Source organism: Vollenhovia emeryi, unplaced genomic scaffold (assembly GCF_000949405.1).
Source record: "Vollenhovia emeryi isolate VEMERY1.0 unplaced genomic scaffold, V.emery_V1.0 DF939245.1, whole genome shotgun sequence".
Lineage (NCBI taxonomy): Eukaryota > Metazoa > Arthropoda > Insecta > Hymenoptera > Formicidae > Vollenhovia > Vollenhovia emeryi.
Window position 1 is genome coordinate 70,180 of NW_011967121.1, and position 18,906 is coordinate 89,085.

The 18,906-nt window shown below is 37.6% G+C and overlaps 1 protein-coding gene across 1 annotated transcript in view; it reads right to left on the bottom strand.

The window, feature by feature from the left end:
• Nucleotides 1–18,906, bottom strand: part of LOC105560020 (growth hormone secretagogue receptor type 1) — a 56,017-nt gene that overhangs the window by 1,940 nt on the left and 35,171 nt on the right. Inside the window, exons 5-7 of the mRNA XM_012008745.1 lie at nt 16,366–16,474; nt 16,129–16,200; nt 789–1,407 (exon numbers count right to left, since the gene is read on the bottom strand). Coding sequence (XP_011864135.1) covers nt 789–1,407; nt 16,129–16,200; nt 16,366–16,474 — 800 coding nt within the window. The remainder of the gene's footprint in view (nt 1–788; nt 1,408–16,128; nt 16,201–16,365; nt 16,475–18,906) is intronic.

Sequence of the window (18,906 nt, forward strand, 5' to 3'; positions counted from 1 at the left end):
GAAGCATAAAAATAAAAAGGATAATCAGCGATTCGAAATTCAATAATTTTAAACACAGGAATCTCTTTAAGTTGCCAGTTATAAATAACAATAATCAAGCTTTTCAGTCGACGTTAACCGGCCAGTGTGTTTTTTAATGCAGAAAATTTATTAAATTACATGCCTCAGTGGGGGTGCTGGAGTGATTCTGCACTTTTGCACCTTTTGCACTTAAAACTGTCTGTTTCGTGGAAACATTTGTGTAATATACAAATTAAATGGCTCACAGATCGAAAGCAGCTTGCTATTCCGGCTAAATTAAAGAACAATATGACATCACTGAAACTAAGTTTGTAAGTCTAATAAAAAATAATAGTGAGCAACACACATACTACATGTACTTGTATGTATGTGTTGCTTACTATTATTTCTTATTAGATTTACAAACTTAGTTTCAGTGATGCCATATTGTTCTTTCATTTGGCCGGAATGGCAAGCTGCTTTCGATCTGTACACGTAAGCCATTTAATTTGTATATTACACAAATGTTTCCGCGAACTGACAGTTTTTAGGTTAGAAAGGTGCAAAAGTGCAGAATCACTCCAGCATCCCTTATTCAATAATTTAATTCTACAGGACGATAGAGAAACGAAAGAATGAAGAAAGATAATTAACACAAAATCACCTAATAAAGTAAGCGATTAAACGTAACTCTCTTGCTTCTTCTTAACGATATTTCCGGCCACGACGGCCGTGAGTAAAGGCAATCTGATTTGTTTGTCCGCGGACGCGTGGTCGTTGCATGGTACCTTCGCGTTGCTGCTCCTGTTGCTGCTGTGTCTTCGCCAGAAGTCCGAGTGGCTGCTGCTGCAGTTTGTCGAGCCGGTCGTGTAGGTGCCCGTGCGCTCCGACGTCTTCTTCTTCTTCCTCTTGCCGGGTCCCAGGCCGCACAGCTTGAGGAAGCCCTCCCTGAATTTCGTCGACATCAAATTGTAGAGGATCGGATTGATCGCCGAGTTCAGGTACAGCATCACCCTGCAGAAGTACAGGAGGCTGTAGTAGCCCTCTATGCCGAGCGAGACGACCATCTTGGGCGGCACGATGATGATCCAGAGGGTGAGGGCTTTGAAGGGCAGCAGGCACAGGAAGAAGCACAGCACCACCGTCGCCAGCATCATGACCACCTGCTTGCGATACTTGAGCAGATTGTTCGCCGGCCCGCGACTTATCGCCGGATTCGCCATCAGGTGTTTGGCGATCACTGTGTATAGAACTATCAGGATCAGCAGAGGGAGCACGAAGAACACGAGGATCGTCGTCAGGATGAAGCCCGTCATCCACGTCGTCGAAGCCGGCGTTGTACACGTAGGTATGTACGTACCGTCGACGTTCTCCTCTATCTCGTACGTCACCATAAGCAGTATGGGACTAGAACGTGTTAAAAGACAGAGATCGATTATTGCAGGTACGCGCGCACATTCATACAGCGAAGCCCCGCGGTGAATTACCATAATGTGAACGTCGCCTGACACATAGCGTTTCAACAATGTCCAAAACACATCTCGCGACATCTTGCAGAAAATATCATGGCGCAAATAAATTTCTGTTATGCAAACTACACGCTCGACAAATAATACATTAACAATTTCTCAAACTTATGACCGAAGCTGCGGGAGGAGGATGGTAGAATCGTTTGACACAGAACGTTCGCGACAATTCCATATATCTCCGTGCCAAGAAAAGAAAAGGATATACGAGAAATACTCGTGTAACATTTCATGCAGCTCGGGCAGATTCTATCTATTTAATCGCCTGCAATGCCGATAATGAGATCACATTTAAACTTTTCGCGCGTCCGCGCGGATCGTTTCATGATCCGCTCGCGATTCTCGGGCGTAACTTTCGCGGGAGTCGGCAAAGTTTAATATCTCGCAGAATGTCGAAAGATTTCTCGCACAGCGCCTCGCTTCGCTTTATCCAACTGTACGCTTCTTTCCAATAGTCTAGTACAAAGATAGGAATACAAATCATTATTCCTCAACGCTTCTATATTCTTCTACAAAGATATATACTTTTTCAATATCTCCGTGCTTCTTTAATTACGTAATCACAATTGTCCATTGCTCCTATGTCCCTCGTAAGCAATTTTCCGATACTCCCAGCGTTTTTTTTATAGCAATTGTATCCTTTTTTTAATATCTTCATATTCTTTTGCACCGCATACGCTTTTTTTCAATATCCTTCTTTAACAAGCGTCTCGGATTGAACGGTGTTCTCTGGTGTTGAAAAAAAACATTTAATGCTAATTTGTTATCTAACTAATGCGTCGTTGATCAGTTATTTCTTTGAACGTAGGAATTGTGAATCACAGTACGTCGCATTGCGTTAATGTCGTCCGATCATAAAAAGTTCTCTTCCTGATTCAGGTCCTCCCGCTGATTCGCCGCGACCCTCCTCGCGCCGACCATGCTCCTGCGCGCGATTCCCTCGCTCTCAAAACCGCACAGTTTGAGGAAACCCCGTCGGAACTTGCTACTCATTAGATTGTACAGTATTGGATTGCTGGCGCTATTCAAATAGAACATGATCCTGCAGAAATTGAGCAGACAGAGGAACGTGTCGTAATCAATAGCGGCTATCTGCTCGGCGGGCGCTATCACGATGTAGAAGATGAGGAGCCGGTAAGGCGAGAGGCACACGAAGAAGCTGACGACTACCGTCAGCAGCATGTACACCACCTGCCTCCTGGCCCGGCTATGGTACGAGTCGCCGGTGCCGCTGGACGTCGTCGACGAGTCGCGGATCAGGTGACTCACGATAAACGAGTACAGTACCACGAGTATCACGAATGGCGCGACGAAGAAGAGCAACACCAACAGCAGGAAGAACGTCACGCTGGCGACCGTGTCGGCCTGCGTCAGGCACATCGGCACGCGATTCACCTGACTCGCCGCCTGCTGATCTCTCCCGACGTTAGCAACGACATCGTGCGCGATGCCGTGACTCGTCATCCTCATTTCGCGATACTGCGACACCCAGATCATCGGACTGCAATCAATCGGAAAAAAAAACAAACGAAAACGTACTTTACTTCACCTCGTCTTTGCTGCTGCGACGAAACTGCGACTTCCGGCTAAGTCGACTCGCGGTGGTAAGCGGACAGAAGAAAGAGGCAGCGAAGCGAACGGAGTTTACTCGACGTCTGATTGCTTTGCAGTTCAATAATTGAAGTACAGCTTAGGGTGGAAATACTTTTCGCGGGGATAGATCAAGAGCACGACGTAGGCTGATGAGATAAAGACAGATTATGCAATACATTGATGGTATAACATCGTCTGCACCAAGTTAAGACGTGCTTAAGGGGATCCTAAAGTCGCTGGCGAACTCGATCGGTGTCGATAAGGTAGGAGACGGAATTAAAAAGGTCAATTATCGACATTTTTAATTCCAAGTTCCACTCGGTCCGAGAAATTCATAGCCAATCAATTTGCGACTTTTACGAAAAAGCAGCAATTAGCTACACATTGCTCAGATCGAGATTTTGGATCGAATTCTAGCATCAACGCCCTGGGCTTTATTGACATTCTGACAGATATTTGGCAACGACCTCTCGAAAAAGCCCGCTGCTTTTTTCTCTTCTTCTAGACTTGGATTTCTGGACTTGCGTTTATTAAAAATAATCTTTTATTAATCTTAGTTCTCATTGCACGATATTGTTCTTATATGTTGTCCCTAGAGTACGCTGGTCTCACTTGGTATACATTTATCGTAGAATTTTTGTGTCAAGTAAATATCGTCGTCAAGTGTACCAAAAATTAGTAAAATTTTTTCTTTTTCTTTTTCATTTTTGACATAAAGTCGACCAGCGTAGTTTAGAGTTTGCTGCGTACTTTAATTCCGTAAAAGAGTTTTGCATGCCTGTAAAGCCAATTAAAAGATTACTTCTAGCAAAGAATGTCGGTAAAACAGACGGCTTTAGGATCCCCTTAAACGGCTTCCCTAAAGTCACTTAATCTTGTCGTAACTTAGTAGAGACAAATGCGTATGACAAAGCCTCGTGAATTACTATTCGTATAATCGTATATTGCAATTGTATCTTGTAATAATTGTTCGTGGTATATGTCTAATATAAATTACGTCCTTCCTTAGAGCGAAGCGATCAACCTATAATGCATGATAAGTTGTTAAAAATGGTAGAAAATTAAATCACAGATTTGAAATTATACTTTTATTACATCGGCTAGATTTTAAGTTTAGAGTATTCTATTCATATGTCAATGTGCAGCTGCGTTTTTAAAGTACCTGTCAACATATAAACCTAGTTACGAATTTTATTTCGTAGATTTAAACCTGGAATATCAAGAGTTTTTTTTATCAGTATCGACGTAGTTTTATTTGAAACAACTATCAATGAATGTATACGTATAATAAAGTTTATTTCTCCTCTCTAACAGTTTTAAAAATATCGTACTTTATCTGTATTGATTTTACCTACATTTTCTCTCTGTTCTTATCACAAACGGTCTTGCGTGTGATATGTATGTTATGTAAATTGTATAGTAAACGTTTAAAACTAATAGCGGATTCGTAGAGGCTAAGTTCATTATTTGCGCGATTAAAAAATAGCTTTCTAAATAGGCATTTCTGCGCCACTCTGTGCTAAAGTTACTGCATCACGAACTACATTACAGCACGTATCACGTTCATCTAAAAGAAAGAATATTCCTACGAAAGCAACACTTCGTTTCGCATCAATTTGAGAAGAGTATCGTAGAAAAAAATTTCTCCCCGGAGGGTTTACTGCTAAATGATTGTTGCGACACTAAATATTTTCCATACAAATAAACAAGAATATGCAACAGAGTACTTTATACTTTCAATATCTTATGACTCTTAATTCCGTGCAACCAAGTTAGATCCTTCAATTCTTAAGAAGAATCATGGTACAGACTAGATTTTTGTATTGTTTCTTTATAATAAAAAATTCAATAAGACTAGAGTTATCCTGGCCAAATTAATGTGAGTTTGTTTTGGATTAATACCTGAACAATTAAAAACTTGTCTTTAATTCTCTAGAAATTTGTTTACGAGTTTCTTGTAGAATTCGAAGAATTGGTAATAGATCTTTCAATAATCCAATTCAACTTGAGTACAATTATTTCACTGAAACACAGATTTAACACGAGCGAAAATAACACAAAATATTTTTGTTTAATGTGTTACCTTCTTTCCGAATGGATTATTTCATATTTGTTTATCAATTAATTTATTTAATATTATTAAAATTATTATGCCTTAGTCGATTAAACAATAATGTGTCTTTTCTTAGCTTTCTTTAAAAAATATCTAAAAACTATTCAGATAAAATACAGAATTGCTGCCTGAATCCATATTGTACACATGGAAAAGAAATGTGTTTATTTGAGTACACTTGATTCGCAGACGCATCTGTTCTATTTATGTACAACGCAGTTGAAAACTATTAAAAACTTATACATACGAACAATTTCCTTTGTAAAATTGTGAAGTGTTGAAGAAGTTATCGCTTTCCACCGCGCTTTATGAAAACAAGTGAAGAAGAATAGCGAGTGTTTCCGTACGCTCGCTTTCCCACGCTGTGAAACAAAATATCGTGCTTTTTTTCTGTTCCCGGTACTTTACGGGCACTTTACACAAGCTCGAACTCGATTTACGCGCGCGAATGACAGAGTAGGATCGAGTTTCCTCAAATGCCTGGCGAAATGTGATTTCGATAATTGCGTGCTACCATTTATCTCGGCGCGCCTCCGCACCTGCGTAAAGAGCGACGATCTTTTTAATCCTTTAATAGAAAATGAAATGGCAACGTTATATGGATACTCTTATCAAATTCTTTCTGACCAGTCCATTTAAATGTACAATCAAGAATCTTTGTTACAACTTGAAATGGATTATAACAAAATAAATTTGGTATTCTACAATATCAACGATTGTATCACGTTTAAATTGTGATAGAATACCGTCATTAAGTTTTTATTATTTTGAATTCCCTAAACAGTATTAAACTGAGTGATTCGGGAAATAAAATAATGGATAAATCAGTTATTAAGTAAAAACAATGTAAGACATAGAAAATGAAGAAGAAACAATGTACGAATATTTTGTGCCACATATTCTACTCTTATGTCATTACAGACTACGCGGAGAGGATTTTCTTTTAAAATTTACCCTAAAAATTAAGTAATCGTGAAACAACATGGCATTTTCAAGACCTTTGTGAGAGTTTTGTTACTAGTGAAATTTATGCTAAAATTTCAAAAACTCTCATAAAATTCCTCGAAACACCATGTTGTTCCACAATTACATGATTTTCAGGATAAATTTTAAGAGAAAATTCTCCCCGTGTACTTACACAATAAAAACTTAAATTAAAAAATATTTAAAAAAATGTATTAGCGATAAAAGTTTAATTATCGACCTGCTTTAGGTCTGGAATTGACGATCAGTCAAGACATTCGCTTACGAACAGAGAACGAGAAATCTAGGAGACTTCAGAACAATTACATGTCGCCCTGTTGAAATGCTGTCGCCAGATTTACTCGTCTCACGTAAAATCGAGAAATTCGAGTGACGATTGTATTACGCCGTTATATTCAAGTTAAACGACGCGAAATATTCTATGACTTTTCAGATCTTCGCAATGGAAATATTCGCGCTCCTCTCCCCCTCTCTCACTCACGCACGAATATTACGGAATTCGCGATTAACATACGGAAATTTTATTTTCAAGCACAATAAAAACTTCATACCATATTCGCAAAGATTACATTTTGCGAATTTATCATAAACACAGAGAACAGAAATTCGTGTACGTACAAAAATTACAAACGGATGGAAAAAATATTTTCTTATTTCTCACATTATTTCCCTGCCTTCGTATACCGTGGGTGTTTAAATTGGCGTGATTATTACGGCCGTGATAAACATCGTGAATTTGACTAAAAGAATACGCGACATGAATATTTATGCAAAGCTGATTTGAAGTTGGTGCGCAAAATTTTGAACTATGGGCGCAATTTGGAAAGGGAAAAGTATATTTGCATCTCTCCGCATCTCTGTAATTTCACATTTTTAGAATGCTTTCGCAAAGTGAAATGCGACGTAACTTTAGTCCGCAATTTTCGGCACCCACGTACATATGCAAAACAGTCTAAAATTTGTGGCTCTCGCTTTAATAACAAATCCGATGGTGAGTTTTGAAGTTACAGGAAACTTTTTTCTCAGTAAATTACATCAACCACTATTGCTTTACGTGGAATTGTTTAAGTCTGAAAGCCGGGTTGTCAAAATCTGATATTTATTCTAATAAATAATGATATCATATTATTTAGCGAAATACATGTTGTATTGAATGCTAAATGATAACATTGCATATTTCATCATCAAAATGTTGATGTCATGTTTCTGAAGTTATATAATTTTATACATATACGCTCATGTATGTACACTAATGTGGAATATTGCAAGCAATCGAGTCAGCGAAAATGTTGAAACGTCGATAATTTACTTTTGACTTACAAATTATTCGAAACGAGTGATTTCTCGCAAGCTAAGGAAGGATAGTAAATAAGATTATGCTCAGTTAATTTCAACTTAAAAAAAAAGTTAATTTAAGACTCATAAATATAGAAAATTGAAAAATTATAATAAGCGACGGATTCTTTCGTCATTTTCGAGGAGGAAAAATTGACTCTAAATTAATTAGAAGAGCTGTGATTAAAATTAAAGATCTACAGTTGTGAGACATCCTGTAATTCGCTTGCAATTATGCATATGTGTAAAAAGATTTTAAGAATTAAATATAATATTATCTTTACATTAAAAGAACAAAATCTCTGTGAAAGGAGTAATTTTTGGCAAATAGTCGATTTTAAAATTACTTTTACATAAAGATCTCTCGAGGATACAAAAGCATTTCAGATTTTCAGACCGTTTCGACGTACAAGTGGAACGGAAGCGAAAATCGGCGAAAATAACCGCGCATGTATTGTACTTAAAATTATACAGTGTTAATACGCGCGGGTTATAGGTTTACAATAAACCCTCGGCTTTAATTCGCATTTGCAGTCTTTTTACGCGCTGCAGCGGTACGCAAAAAAAAGCAAAGTTCCCTATTGTCTATTTTATTTCGTGGAAAAATTATTATATATGTGCAAAAATTACGCTTCAGGCTTCCAGCGTGGAGTAACGTTATACCAAGCATTCTTCGCGGATTGAAGTCCGAAATTGACAGGAGAGGCACACGTTTTTCGGTTCAATATCTACCATTTTACATAATAGCTATAATATTAGAAATACTAATACCATCTTCTCCACTTGCTATGTGTTTCACGGCAGAATTCATCATTAGAATCTAAATCTTACACTGAGAAAAATTTCCATCGGATAAACTAATTAACTAGTGTCACCGATGGTAAATTTTTTCGATCAAATTACGGACATTATCCGATGAAATTTGATCGAAAAACCGACCATATCTTTCATCGGGTATACAATCGGATTATATTCGTTTGTTATTATGCAATTGGATTATCAGCTTGTATCGAATTGCACATTTTTCTCAGTGTGAAAACGGAAGCACGAAAGAAGTCGTTTCGCTAATACTATCTTTATGCAAGAAAAAATTGCGGTGAAAATGTATGCGGTTTTTACAATATATTATATATTTTTTTCTATTTTCTCTCTCAGAGAGCAGTATACAATAACCGAAAGAACTACGGAGTATCTGTACCTTTGCAGTGCGCGCTGTATAATGATTCAATCGTGTTACGAACAGAGAGAAGCCCAGAATCGTGTATTTTGCAACGCGCGTTCGTAGCAGAGTATACCTTACGCTATTTCGTGTGAAATATAGGCATTGATAAAATACGTTGAGGAAGGTATTATACAAATCGTCTTTGAACTTGATGTATCGGGTCGGTTTCGGTCTCAGTCGTGTAATACAATTTGTAACATAGTTCGATTACTCCTTGCTTTGCTATCAAAGCTCCGGATGTTGAAAGCGCCTAAGCTGCATTCGAAAGGAGAAATACCACGCGCGAGTTGCTGTTTCACTTTGGCGCAATCAGTACTAATTGCACAGTGTACTTCGTAAGATGTATTGCAAGATAATTTTAACATTAGTGCCGATTAGATGTAATTCGGGGCACAAAACCATTTCCAGATACAATTTTTGTCACGTCGTCAATTTCAATTACTCGATACATTTACTTCATACGCGCGCACATAATAATATTTATGAATATATAATCATGTTAGATCGTCGTATTCTAATACTATTATAAAATATATCAGATAATTCTGTTATAGAATAAATTGAAGATGTAAAACAGTTAAAATTATTAAATTGAGATTAATAAAGAAATAAACGATGTGTTAATATACAGCTGGAAAATTTGTGCTTTCTTGTTAGAGAAAATGCCGGTTAAAATTTTTGTGTTAAATGTTTAACACATTCATGTGTTAGTTTAACATATTAGTAACAAGATTTATCTGTTAAAATTTACAGAATAAAATGTTGATTTTATTCCATACATTATAAAATAAGTGTCAGTGATTTCGAATCATTTGACTTATTGCATCTGTAAAATGTAAAGATTACATTTGTTTTTAAATTTATCAAGTCATTAAAAATATGTTAACCTTACACAAAATTTATTTGAAATTATTTTGAGATTTGCTTTTACTTTGTGTTAAAATATTAACAGAGTATTAGTGTGATCATTTATTAACATATCCATATTATGTTAAATTAACACAAAAATTTAATTGTGTAGACCGTTTAGGACATGTAATATTTGTTAAATTTAAACACAAATTTTTCAACTGCCTGCACATTTTATAATAGTAAATTTGAGAAGTTAATTATCTGATGTGTGCAGGATATCATGAAACAGAAGCCCCTTTTACTACAAATCTTATCGCCGATCTGGAATTAAGTTTTCAATAAAAACGACGAGGTTTTTACAGTTTTCAGATAATTGATGGATGAGAGCTCCTGAGTAATTAAACTTCACAAATGGCAAAATTATATTCTTCAATTAACTTGAAGCGGCGAAATGTTATCCGAATTGATCAAAGTAGCTACGGTTAAATGTCTGATAATCCAAGAATAACTCTATAGAGAGAAGAAGCCAGAGCAATAAAATCTTAAATAAACACAGCTCAAATTTCTCTCTCTCTCTCTCTCTCTCTCTCTCTCTCTCTCTCTCTCGAAATCGAAATCGAAATCGAAATCGAAATCGAAATCGAAATCGAAATCGAAATCGAAATCGAAATCGAAATCGAAATCGAAATCGAAATCATGAGTTAATTCTCTGGACTGTTTAAGATACAATTTTAATAATACCACGACGTTTGTTCAGGGCGCATCCCCCTGTTATAGGCGACCATAAACTCAAGTTCTTTGTGACCAACTAAGAAACGTTGATCTACGCGTAACGGGTACACGACATATACAAGCTCCTGCGAGAACTGGTTTACGGGCGATATCACTTTTATGACTCGTATACGCGTCCTACCGCAACGTGTAATACCGGGGTGAAACGTGAGCGCGAGAGTGGCACATAGACCGGCCGAACTTTATGAAGCAAAAATCGAATCCGTCTATCCTCTTTCGTACGCCCACATCTATCGCATATGGAGCGAAAATCGAATCCTCCTCTTGATCGTTTTTCTACCGTGCTTTTTGAAAAAAAGATGAATTCGCGGTTATCCCTGAAAATTCATTTGGCACTAGAAGTAAATCCATCTGCAAGTCTAATTTAAAACAAACCTGAACCCTGAACTATTTTTCTTAATGCGAAATCTCTGCTTCCGGTTACGTTCCACTTTACATATTGTTTCTGAATCGATCTTTTTAAAGAGAACATTTTGAAACGGCACTTTCTGAGGCGCGGCAATTTTTAATTAATTATTCCTAACGTAATTCTATTTTAATTATGAAAAACTTATTTTTTCACAACAACCTGCGTTTCCGCAATATAGCGTAAGATATAAAAATTTTCCGTTCAATTGTAAGATGTAAAATATTAAGGGGATGCTGGAGTGATTCTGCACTTTTGCACCTTTTGCACTTAAAACTGTCTGTTTCGTGGAAACATTTGTGTAATATACAAAGTAAAAGGCTCACAGATCGAAAGCTTGCTATTCCGGCTAAATTAAAGAACAATATGGCATCACTGAAACTAAGTTTGTAAGTCTAATAAAAATTAATAATGAGCAACACACACATACAGTGCATGTGGCATGTGTGTTGCTCACTATTATTTTTTTATTAGACTTACAAACTTATAAGTTTCAGTGATGCCATATTGTTCTTTCACTTAGCCGGAATAGCAAGCTGCTTTCGATCTGTACACGTAAGTCATTTAATTTGTATATTACACAAGTGTTTCCGCGAACTGACAGTTTCTAGGTTAGAAAGGTGCAAAAGTGCAGAATCACTCCAGCATCTCCTTAAGACGAGATACAAAAATTGCCAAGCAATTATACCGACGTGGCGTCCATAGAAATTTCGACTGTCACTTTGTTTAAAAACACCAGTATTAGCCATTAATTATTTTAGTTATTGTTTGATAATATTCTAACTTGTAGCAAATGTGTAAAGAGTAAATTCTAAAGCTCACACCCCACGCTGTTTCTATTAAACACAAAAGATTACACGTTGGTAAGAAGGAATCGTTGTAACAAGAAGTCGTTGCGGCAACGAAGTTTCCGTCTTAAATGTTATCGCGAACATATGCTCAAGACATGTATTATGCATGACACGTGTTCGAATAACGACATACGTCATCCACACATTTTCATAAGAAAAGTTTACACGTGATACTTTCCTTATGCACGGCAGTCTGCAATCTTACGAAAGTGTGAACATGTATCTGCTTTCATCACAGGGCATTTCGGCACAAGGGGAAAATGTGCTCGCCTGAGGTTTGCCGGGCAAAAGCCGCGCTTCCTTTTTCTCTTTCCTCGGTTTTCGTCCAAGTGCATTCCGCGAGAAAGCACGTGACTTGTATGCAACGATATCGCAGAACTGATGATTTCAAAGCCCTCGAGAGAACAATGTGAAATATTTCTGCCTGGCGTATAAACGTTGTCGTTTTTATCGCGGATATGCGATTCGTGTATTCATCTGACAATCACGCGATATATAAAACCTCTTTCTTATTTTCTGTCTAAATTAAATTCTGCCTGAATTAAATTGTAAAGTTAAATTTTACTGAAATTTACAGCGCGCGTTTGGTCAAAGTTAATTTACAGTTAGGTAAAAAAACACGGATACAAAAATGATTAGGAAAACAAGATCTTGTTAACTACCGACACTTCTGACGTTTAATTTGTCAAAAGCCTTTAATTGGCGAGTCTAACTCCAAAGCTATTTACATCCTTCAAGACACAACACGGTTCTCGGGGAACAGCAGCCTTAATTAAGATCTTGTTTTTACCAGACGTAAGATCGATATCCTTCTAGTCGCGCGTCTTCCCAGCGCTACAAGTATGAGTTGTTATACCCTTCGTGTGACCATTCCGCGGCACCTTTGCTACTTTCACGCGCGGGAGAGGCATAACAATCGCGTGCGTTTTACGCGACGGATATCAAGCGGCACCCTTCTTGAATGAACTTGGCAGGGATCCCCCTTTACGAGGGAAATTGCGACGAGGACACAATCGGGCACTCGCGGATATTGGCGAGTCCGTTCATTCACAGCGCTTGTTCAAATGCGTTGATCCGAGATAAAAGCCCGCCGGTGAGCGAGACCGTGCGTTTCTGCCCCACTGATTTTTTTTCTTTCTTTTATGATAACGCACATCCCTTCGGTGCATTTTTTCCGACGTGCCGCCAGTATTCGTATTTCGATAAGCCCGAACTTTGATTTTCGCGGCGCGCCTGATACGTCAGACCTTTTCTCTAAAAGTCAATCAGTGACTATTCACTGTTTTTTCACTGATAATCCACTAATCGACGTTAAGGCCCGGTTTTTCATTTTCTGGTTAACTGTTAACCAGAAGTTAGTCGACTCTTCATCCTTTTCTATATTATTATCTATTGAGAGACAAAGAATCGACTAACCTCTGGTTAACGATTGACCTGAAAATGAAAACCCGGGCCTTAGGCAGTTGATGTATTCTTGTAAGAAATTCTAGTACACACCTCGATAGTTTGAAGCCCGCGAATGCCGTGGAAAACCGCCGCTCTAAATTTATTGTCAGCGTATTTTAATAAGCGATGCGGGTGGCACTGTATGTAAAGAACGCGCAAAGAAGTGTGATTTTGATGGGATGTTATTGTTGCCGGATTGCTGGCAGAATACAATATGCTTCTTCGTGACGTTCGCAATTGCGGTTGACTCGACGCGAAAGAACGAATTTTTAAAGAGCCCCGCGGGAACCGTGGCTCGTGGCGTAGTATGCCAGTAGGTGTGTACGCGCAGAAGTTCTTACGTGCGTAACTTGCCCTACATGTCAATGCGCACGCATCTATGCGCTTCCGGGGTAAAGGGATTCAATTACGTTGCTCGAGTGTCTTTGCGCGCACTCCTTGCAATTCAGCGAACTCCACGAGGGATTTCATAACATTCACTTAGAACCACAAAGATTCTGCGCACGACATGTATTTTCTGCCAAGCATTATGCGAACGAAATATGTTGTTTTGTACAATGCCGCTCGTTAACTTTGCCATTACAAGTAAATTGGGACCCTTTGATGTTGTCAAAACGTCTCGTTTGAGCTACATTCATAATTCTTTGACGGATTAAAATATATATCTTGGTACAGTAGAATTATCCGTCTCCGCGTTTTTCAGGTTAAAGTTCCAACAGAATATAAAATAAGGCGTGTAATAAAATTAATTGCAAGATATTATACTGCTTCGTTATTTTACAAAACGACCGTCGAAAAAATGTACATTAAACAGGTTGGAACAACGCATTAATAAGACGTTCTAAAAACGATTTCCTCTCTTTTAAGAGTTTATTTAAATATTTGGACACAAAGTAAAGTCTTTATCAACGTTTAATTATCACATTAATTGTATCCTAAACGCTCTATATATTTAAATTGAAAAGCTTCGACGTGAAAAATGCATTTAATTAATATATTCTTGAACAAGTAATTATATTGAACGCCGAGAAATAAATACATCGTGACTCAAATCTGAAGAATTAATAGATTCCTTAAAGCTAATCCTCTTTTCTCGCAGACAAAGTCAGCTGTTGGTTGAATCAACATCTCTTATCGCTAAGACATACACTGGCCCAGAACGAATATGACAAATCTCTGTAATTTGTCGCTAAGCTAAATCCTGCTTTTCCTGTACATGTTTGATACACTGATAAAGTTTAAATGAACGTCTAATATAGTTTTACGTATTTAAAATTTCCTCCGAGACAACGTAAACATTTGAAACTTTAAATCTTGAATTACGGCTTACTTTCCGGCTGTGAAAGCATATCTAAGTAATTCAAAGAATTCTAAAATAGTTACATAAAGTTAGATCACGTGTTACAAAGAGGGAGCAGACAAAAATTGATTTCCAAATGCATCGAACTACTTTTCAAATTCCTTCAAGTTCTAAGTTGTTTAAACAGTCGAATCTTCGGACGATCGATGAAGCAGTTTGACCGTCCGCTCCACTCAAAATGTACGAAATGCCGGAACTTGAAACGCTCGCGTTTCCCTGTCGAGCTATTCGAACAATTTGATCACAAGACTTCTCCTCTATTCTGTATCTGAATTCTAATTTTCACTAGACGCGTTTGTTTCTCCTTGTTACAGAAACGTCTGAACGGGGAAAAATCGAAAGAGCGATGAAATCTATTAGAAGCAACGTAACTTTACGGAGCCATTTTGAAAATAACGATACGTCAGATGGATTCAAACGGAACAATGGAGTTAAGGGAGCAGCTTGTTACACAGCTCGGCGCAGGCACATGTATGCATTCGGATGAATGCAGCTTGTGTCAACCGTTGCTTCACGCATGCAGTATGACATGCATCGCAATGCATCGTAATTAGTAGTTTTAGAGAAACAAAGGGAAATACAAAGCGCTACGTCACGTACTCGTGCTATGAAGATACATTGTCGTGAAAAAAAGTGATTTTTTGACTTCGGAATTCTCCTTGCTCGGCTCGTACGTCGCACGCGTATCGGATACTCCAGAATTTTTAACGTTAATTTCAACAGCGAATTCTGTAATTAATTTATAGTCACGCTTCATCATTTTTCTTCCATTAAAACTTTCATTAATTAATGATAAAAATGAAAGCTTGAATAATTGAATGTCAAAACTCTATTATCCCTTACTTTTATAAATAATGAATGGAAAATCCGGCGTGCTATTCTCACGAGAGTACGTTGATCACATTTCGAATACATAAAACTGTGAAAGTTGCACAGCGAATAAATTAGTTCCAAGTTTCAGTCAAGGCTAAACATTGCAATTTACTCGAACTTTGGATTATTTTCGATCCCGAGGTCCACTGTAAATTTCGAAAAGTGTTACAGCTTTTAGTTTGGTAAAAATTTAATTATTAATTAATTCAGAAACGTATGGCGGTTGCAGTTCGACGAGTTTTTAGTGACTTGACTGGTTCTAAAATCGCGCAACTTACTGTACATCGTACGAGAGCATCCGAGAAAGCAAAAGAAAAAGAATATTATTAGGAAGTATTGTTTTTCTTTTCGAGAAGTGCAAAGAATATTAATCAAAATGCCAGATACAGAATTGTATTGTAAATGTTTAGATAAACCTCTTAGGTTTCACCTTTCTTCAACATTAAGTTTATCAGAATCAATTTTCCGCCGTTGGAACTTATCTTGGATTACGATCGCCTCAATTGGATTTTAATTAAGATCAACTGACCGACTCTTGCGCACGTCTTAAAACATAGTCTTCGCGGCGGTTAATAAGACGTGTAGGTGGTGGGCTTCGTATTACGGTCACGTGAAGATGACGTAAAGCGAGACATGAAGAGTCAAGTGAAAAAGCCCGTCATGCGTCAACCAGAGAAAAAAGTAAGGGAAAGGATACGTAAAGAAAGGCGACGGCAGAGCATTAATAAAGCAAATTACAGATTCTTTTTTTAGTTTCTCTTTCTCTTTGTATCACCTTGTACACAGCGCCGCTGCCACCCACGCCAAGAAACAAAGAAAGGTTGCCCTTGCCTTTGTGCACACATATCTATATAACACATAAGTTGAATCGGATTAAATCAGACAAGCTTAACTCTTTATTATTCGCTTTTATCTACTCTCTAGTTATTATTATCTCTGATTATTATTACTCTCTAATTATTGTATAGCTATTCGCGGCTCTCTGCGATAATTCCAGGCGCAGTATACTTACCCCGCCCTTAACGGCTCGCAGATAGCGTAATAGCGTTCGAAACTGATGGCTAAAATTGTGAGAACCGAGGCATGAGCCACAGTCAACTCCACGAATGGCACAGCCTTACCTGTAACAGGAAATATTCACGCTCGTTTCAAAACTTTTCTATTTATTCTTAAAATACACAGGGTGTACTAAAACCACCGGATGTCCTCTTAATCGCAAATTCGTTAGGAAATTTCAAGACGAAAATTCTAATACAAAAATGTCGAGGCTATAATAGTTTTCGAGTAATAAGCGAATACATTTCACCAATGGCAGGCCTGAGATTTCGCGCGCTCAGGCACGGCGATATGACAAGTGTTCCTATGAATGTCGCCCTTCTTATTTAATTCAAGAAAAAATTTGCGACGTGTTGTAACTTTTAAGTGTTGCAGCTGTCAAAGTGATCGATCAACATCAATTATCACGAAGGTCGTTACTGTGCCAAAAAAGGCGACATTCATGTGAACACTTTTATCACTCGTCATGTCGCCGTGCCTGAGCGCGCGAAATCTCAGGCCTGTCATTGGTGAAATATACTTGCTTATTATTAAAAAACTGTTATAGCCTCGATATTTTTGTATTAGAATTTTCGTCTTGAAATTTTCTAAAGAATCTGTTATTAAAAGGATATCCGGTGGTTATAGTACACCCTGTATATATAAATAACCCAAAAGACTGAATTTTTAATTATTTGCTGAAGTAAAGCAAAGCTTTTGATAAGCAAACTTTGTATTTTACTTTTAATAAAATAAATGTGAACAATGTTTTTTCCAGTGTAACGTAATAATAAAATTAAAAATTTCATCAAAGTTTCGTTCAGTTTCGTCTCTTTTTTTGCTATTAGTTTGTTTCGCTCGCCATTTGTTAACTAAAGTAGAACATAATTATGAGCGTAACGTGCGAAATACGAAGTGCGAACCCGCCAAGTTCGTGCAGTAAACTCTGACATTTGATTTTAAAACTCACGGCACGGAATCAAATTTACCGTAACAGAAAGTTTGCCGTGAAAAGTTATGATATTGATCTCAAAGTTTATTTGTAATATTTACGCATTATGAATAATAAATATAGAAAAATAATGCAAGGGTAAATGAAAGTAGTCAGAGATGAAAAAGAAATTAATTGCCTGTCCTTATGTATCTGCGATTAAAATAAATAGTTAACACAAGGTTTTAATGATAAATATATTAATGTCTAACTGTGATTAAATTTTGAGAAAAAAGAATCAGATAAAGAAACACAATTGAATTGCTTTAAAAACTACGTGTGTCAAAGCAAACCAACGGTGTAAGAGAAACTACAGATTGATGCGTTGCATCGTCGAGAACATCAGAGGGGCAGTTTTTTCTCCGAGAATCCCTTGTTCACGTGTGCCGATAAAAAAACCAACGTTTTCGTGGATGCGTGATTTATAATTCCCGAAAGGGGTCTCGTCTGAGAAAACATGGTGCCGCAATAAACTGCCACGGCACTCTGGACACTATCTTTCCCCGGCGCACATCCATTCCTTCGTTTATCCGGTGACCACCTTGCTTGAGCACAATAGAATCCGTTTGTCACGTCGACAGTTTTACTCGAGATAAAAATCGACTTTCCGGCGACTTCGACTTTTTAATAACGCACATAGAACCTTCGATAATAGAAACTCCGTTATCTCGACTATATTTGCTCTTCTATTAGAGTGTTCTGCTGCTTAAACGGAATATCTCCTCGTACGTAAAATTTCTCGACCCTCGTGCAGTAAGAACATTCCGTGCTATCGCCCTGAAGGTGTCCCTCGCTTTAAAACATTCCTGATATTGGATTAAAAAATAAAGACACAAAAGTAATGCGATTCACGAGCTCGTCAACTCAACAGTAAGTCCATTTTGTAAATCTGTTATTTCATCCTAAAATAAAGTTAGGCGAGTTGAACGGAAAATAATTACTCGGGAAAGAAATTGTTTGGAACATTTATTATGAATATTCACCTCTCTCCCAAATAGTTTAAATAACGCATGCTTTATTGCATTCCCGGAGAAAATAAATTATACATATACATACGCTCGATGTATACGACTCTGAGAGCGCTGCCCGTGTAGAAAATATAATAGGGCTCTGAAAAGGCCTTGATAAGGTTTCCTTAAAATTAATCGGGCCCTAGTAAGGATATATATAAGTAGGGCCTGACAAGGAAATGTAACAAATGGTTTAAGAGCACCTTAAAGGAAAAATTATCATGACCCTATAAGGAAATATTACTAGGGCCTTATAAGGAAATCGTGTTAGAGCCTTATAAGATATTATCAAGGCATTATAAGGGATGTATTATCAGGCCCTTATGAAAAAATATCCTGAGCAGAAATTTTAGTAGGGTCCTGATAGGATCCTAATAAAGATGCCATAATGCCTGGTAAGGCACTCATCAGGCAGCCCTGACAGGGCCCTGACCGTAAATGTAACGTCGAGAATTAAAATTGCCTGATCAGACGTTTTCCTTATCAAGACCTCATGACTTGCCCTTTGTTGCGCCTT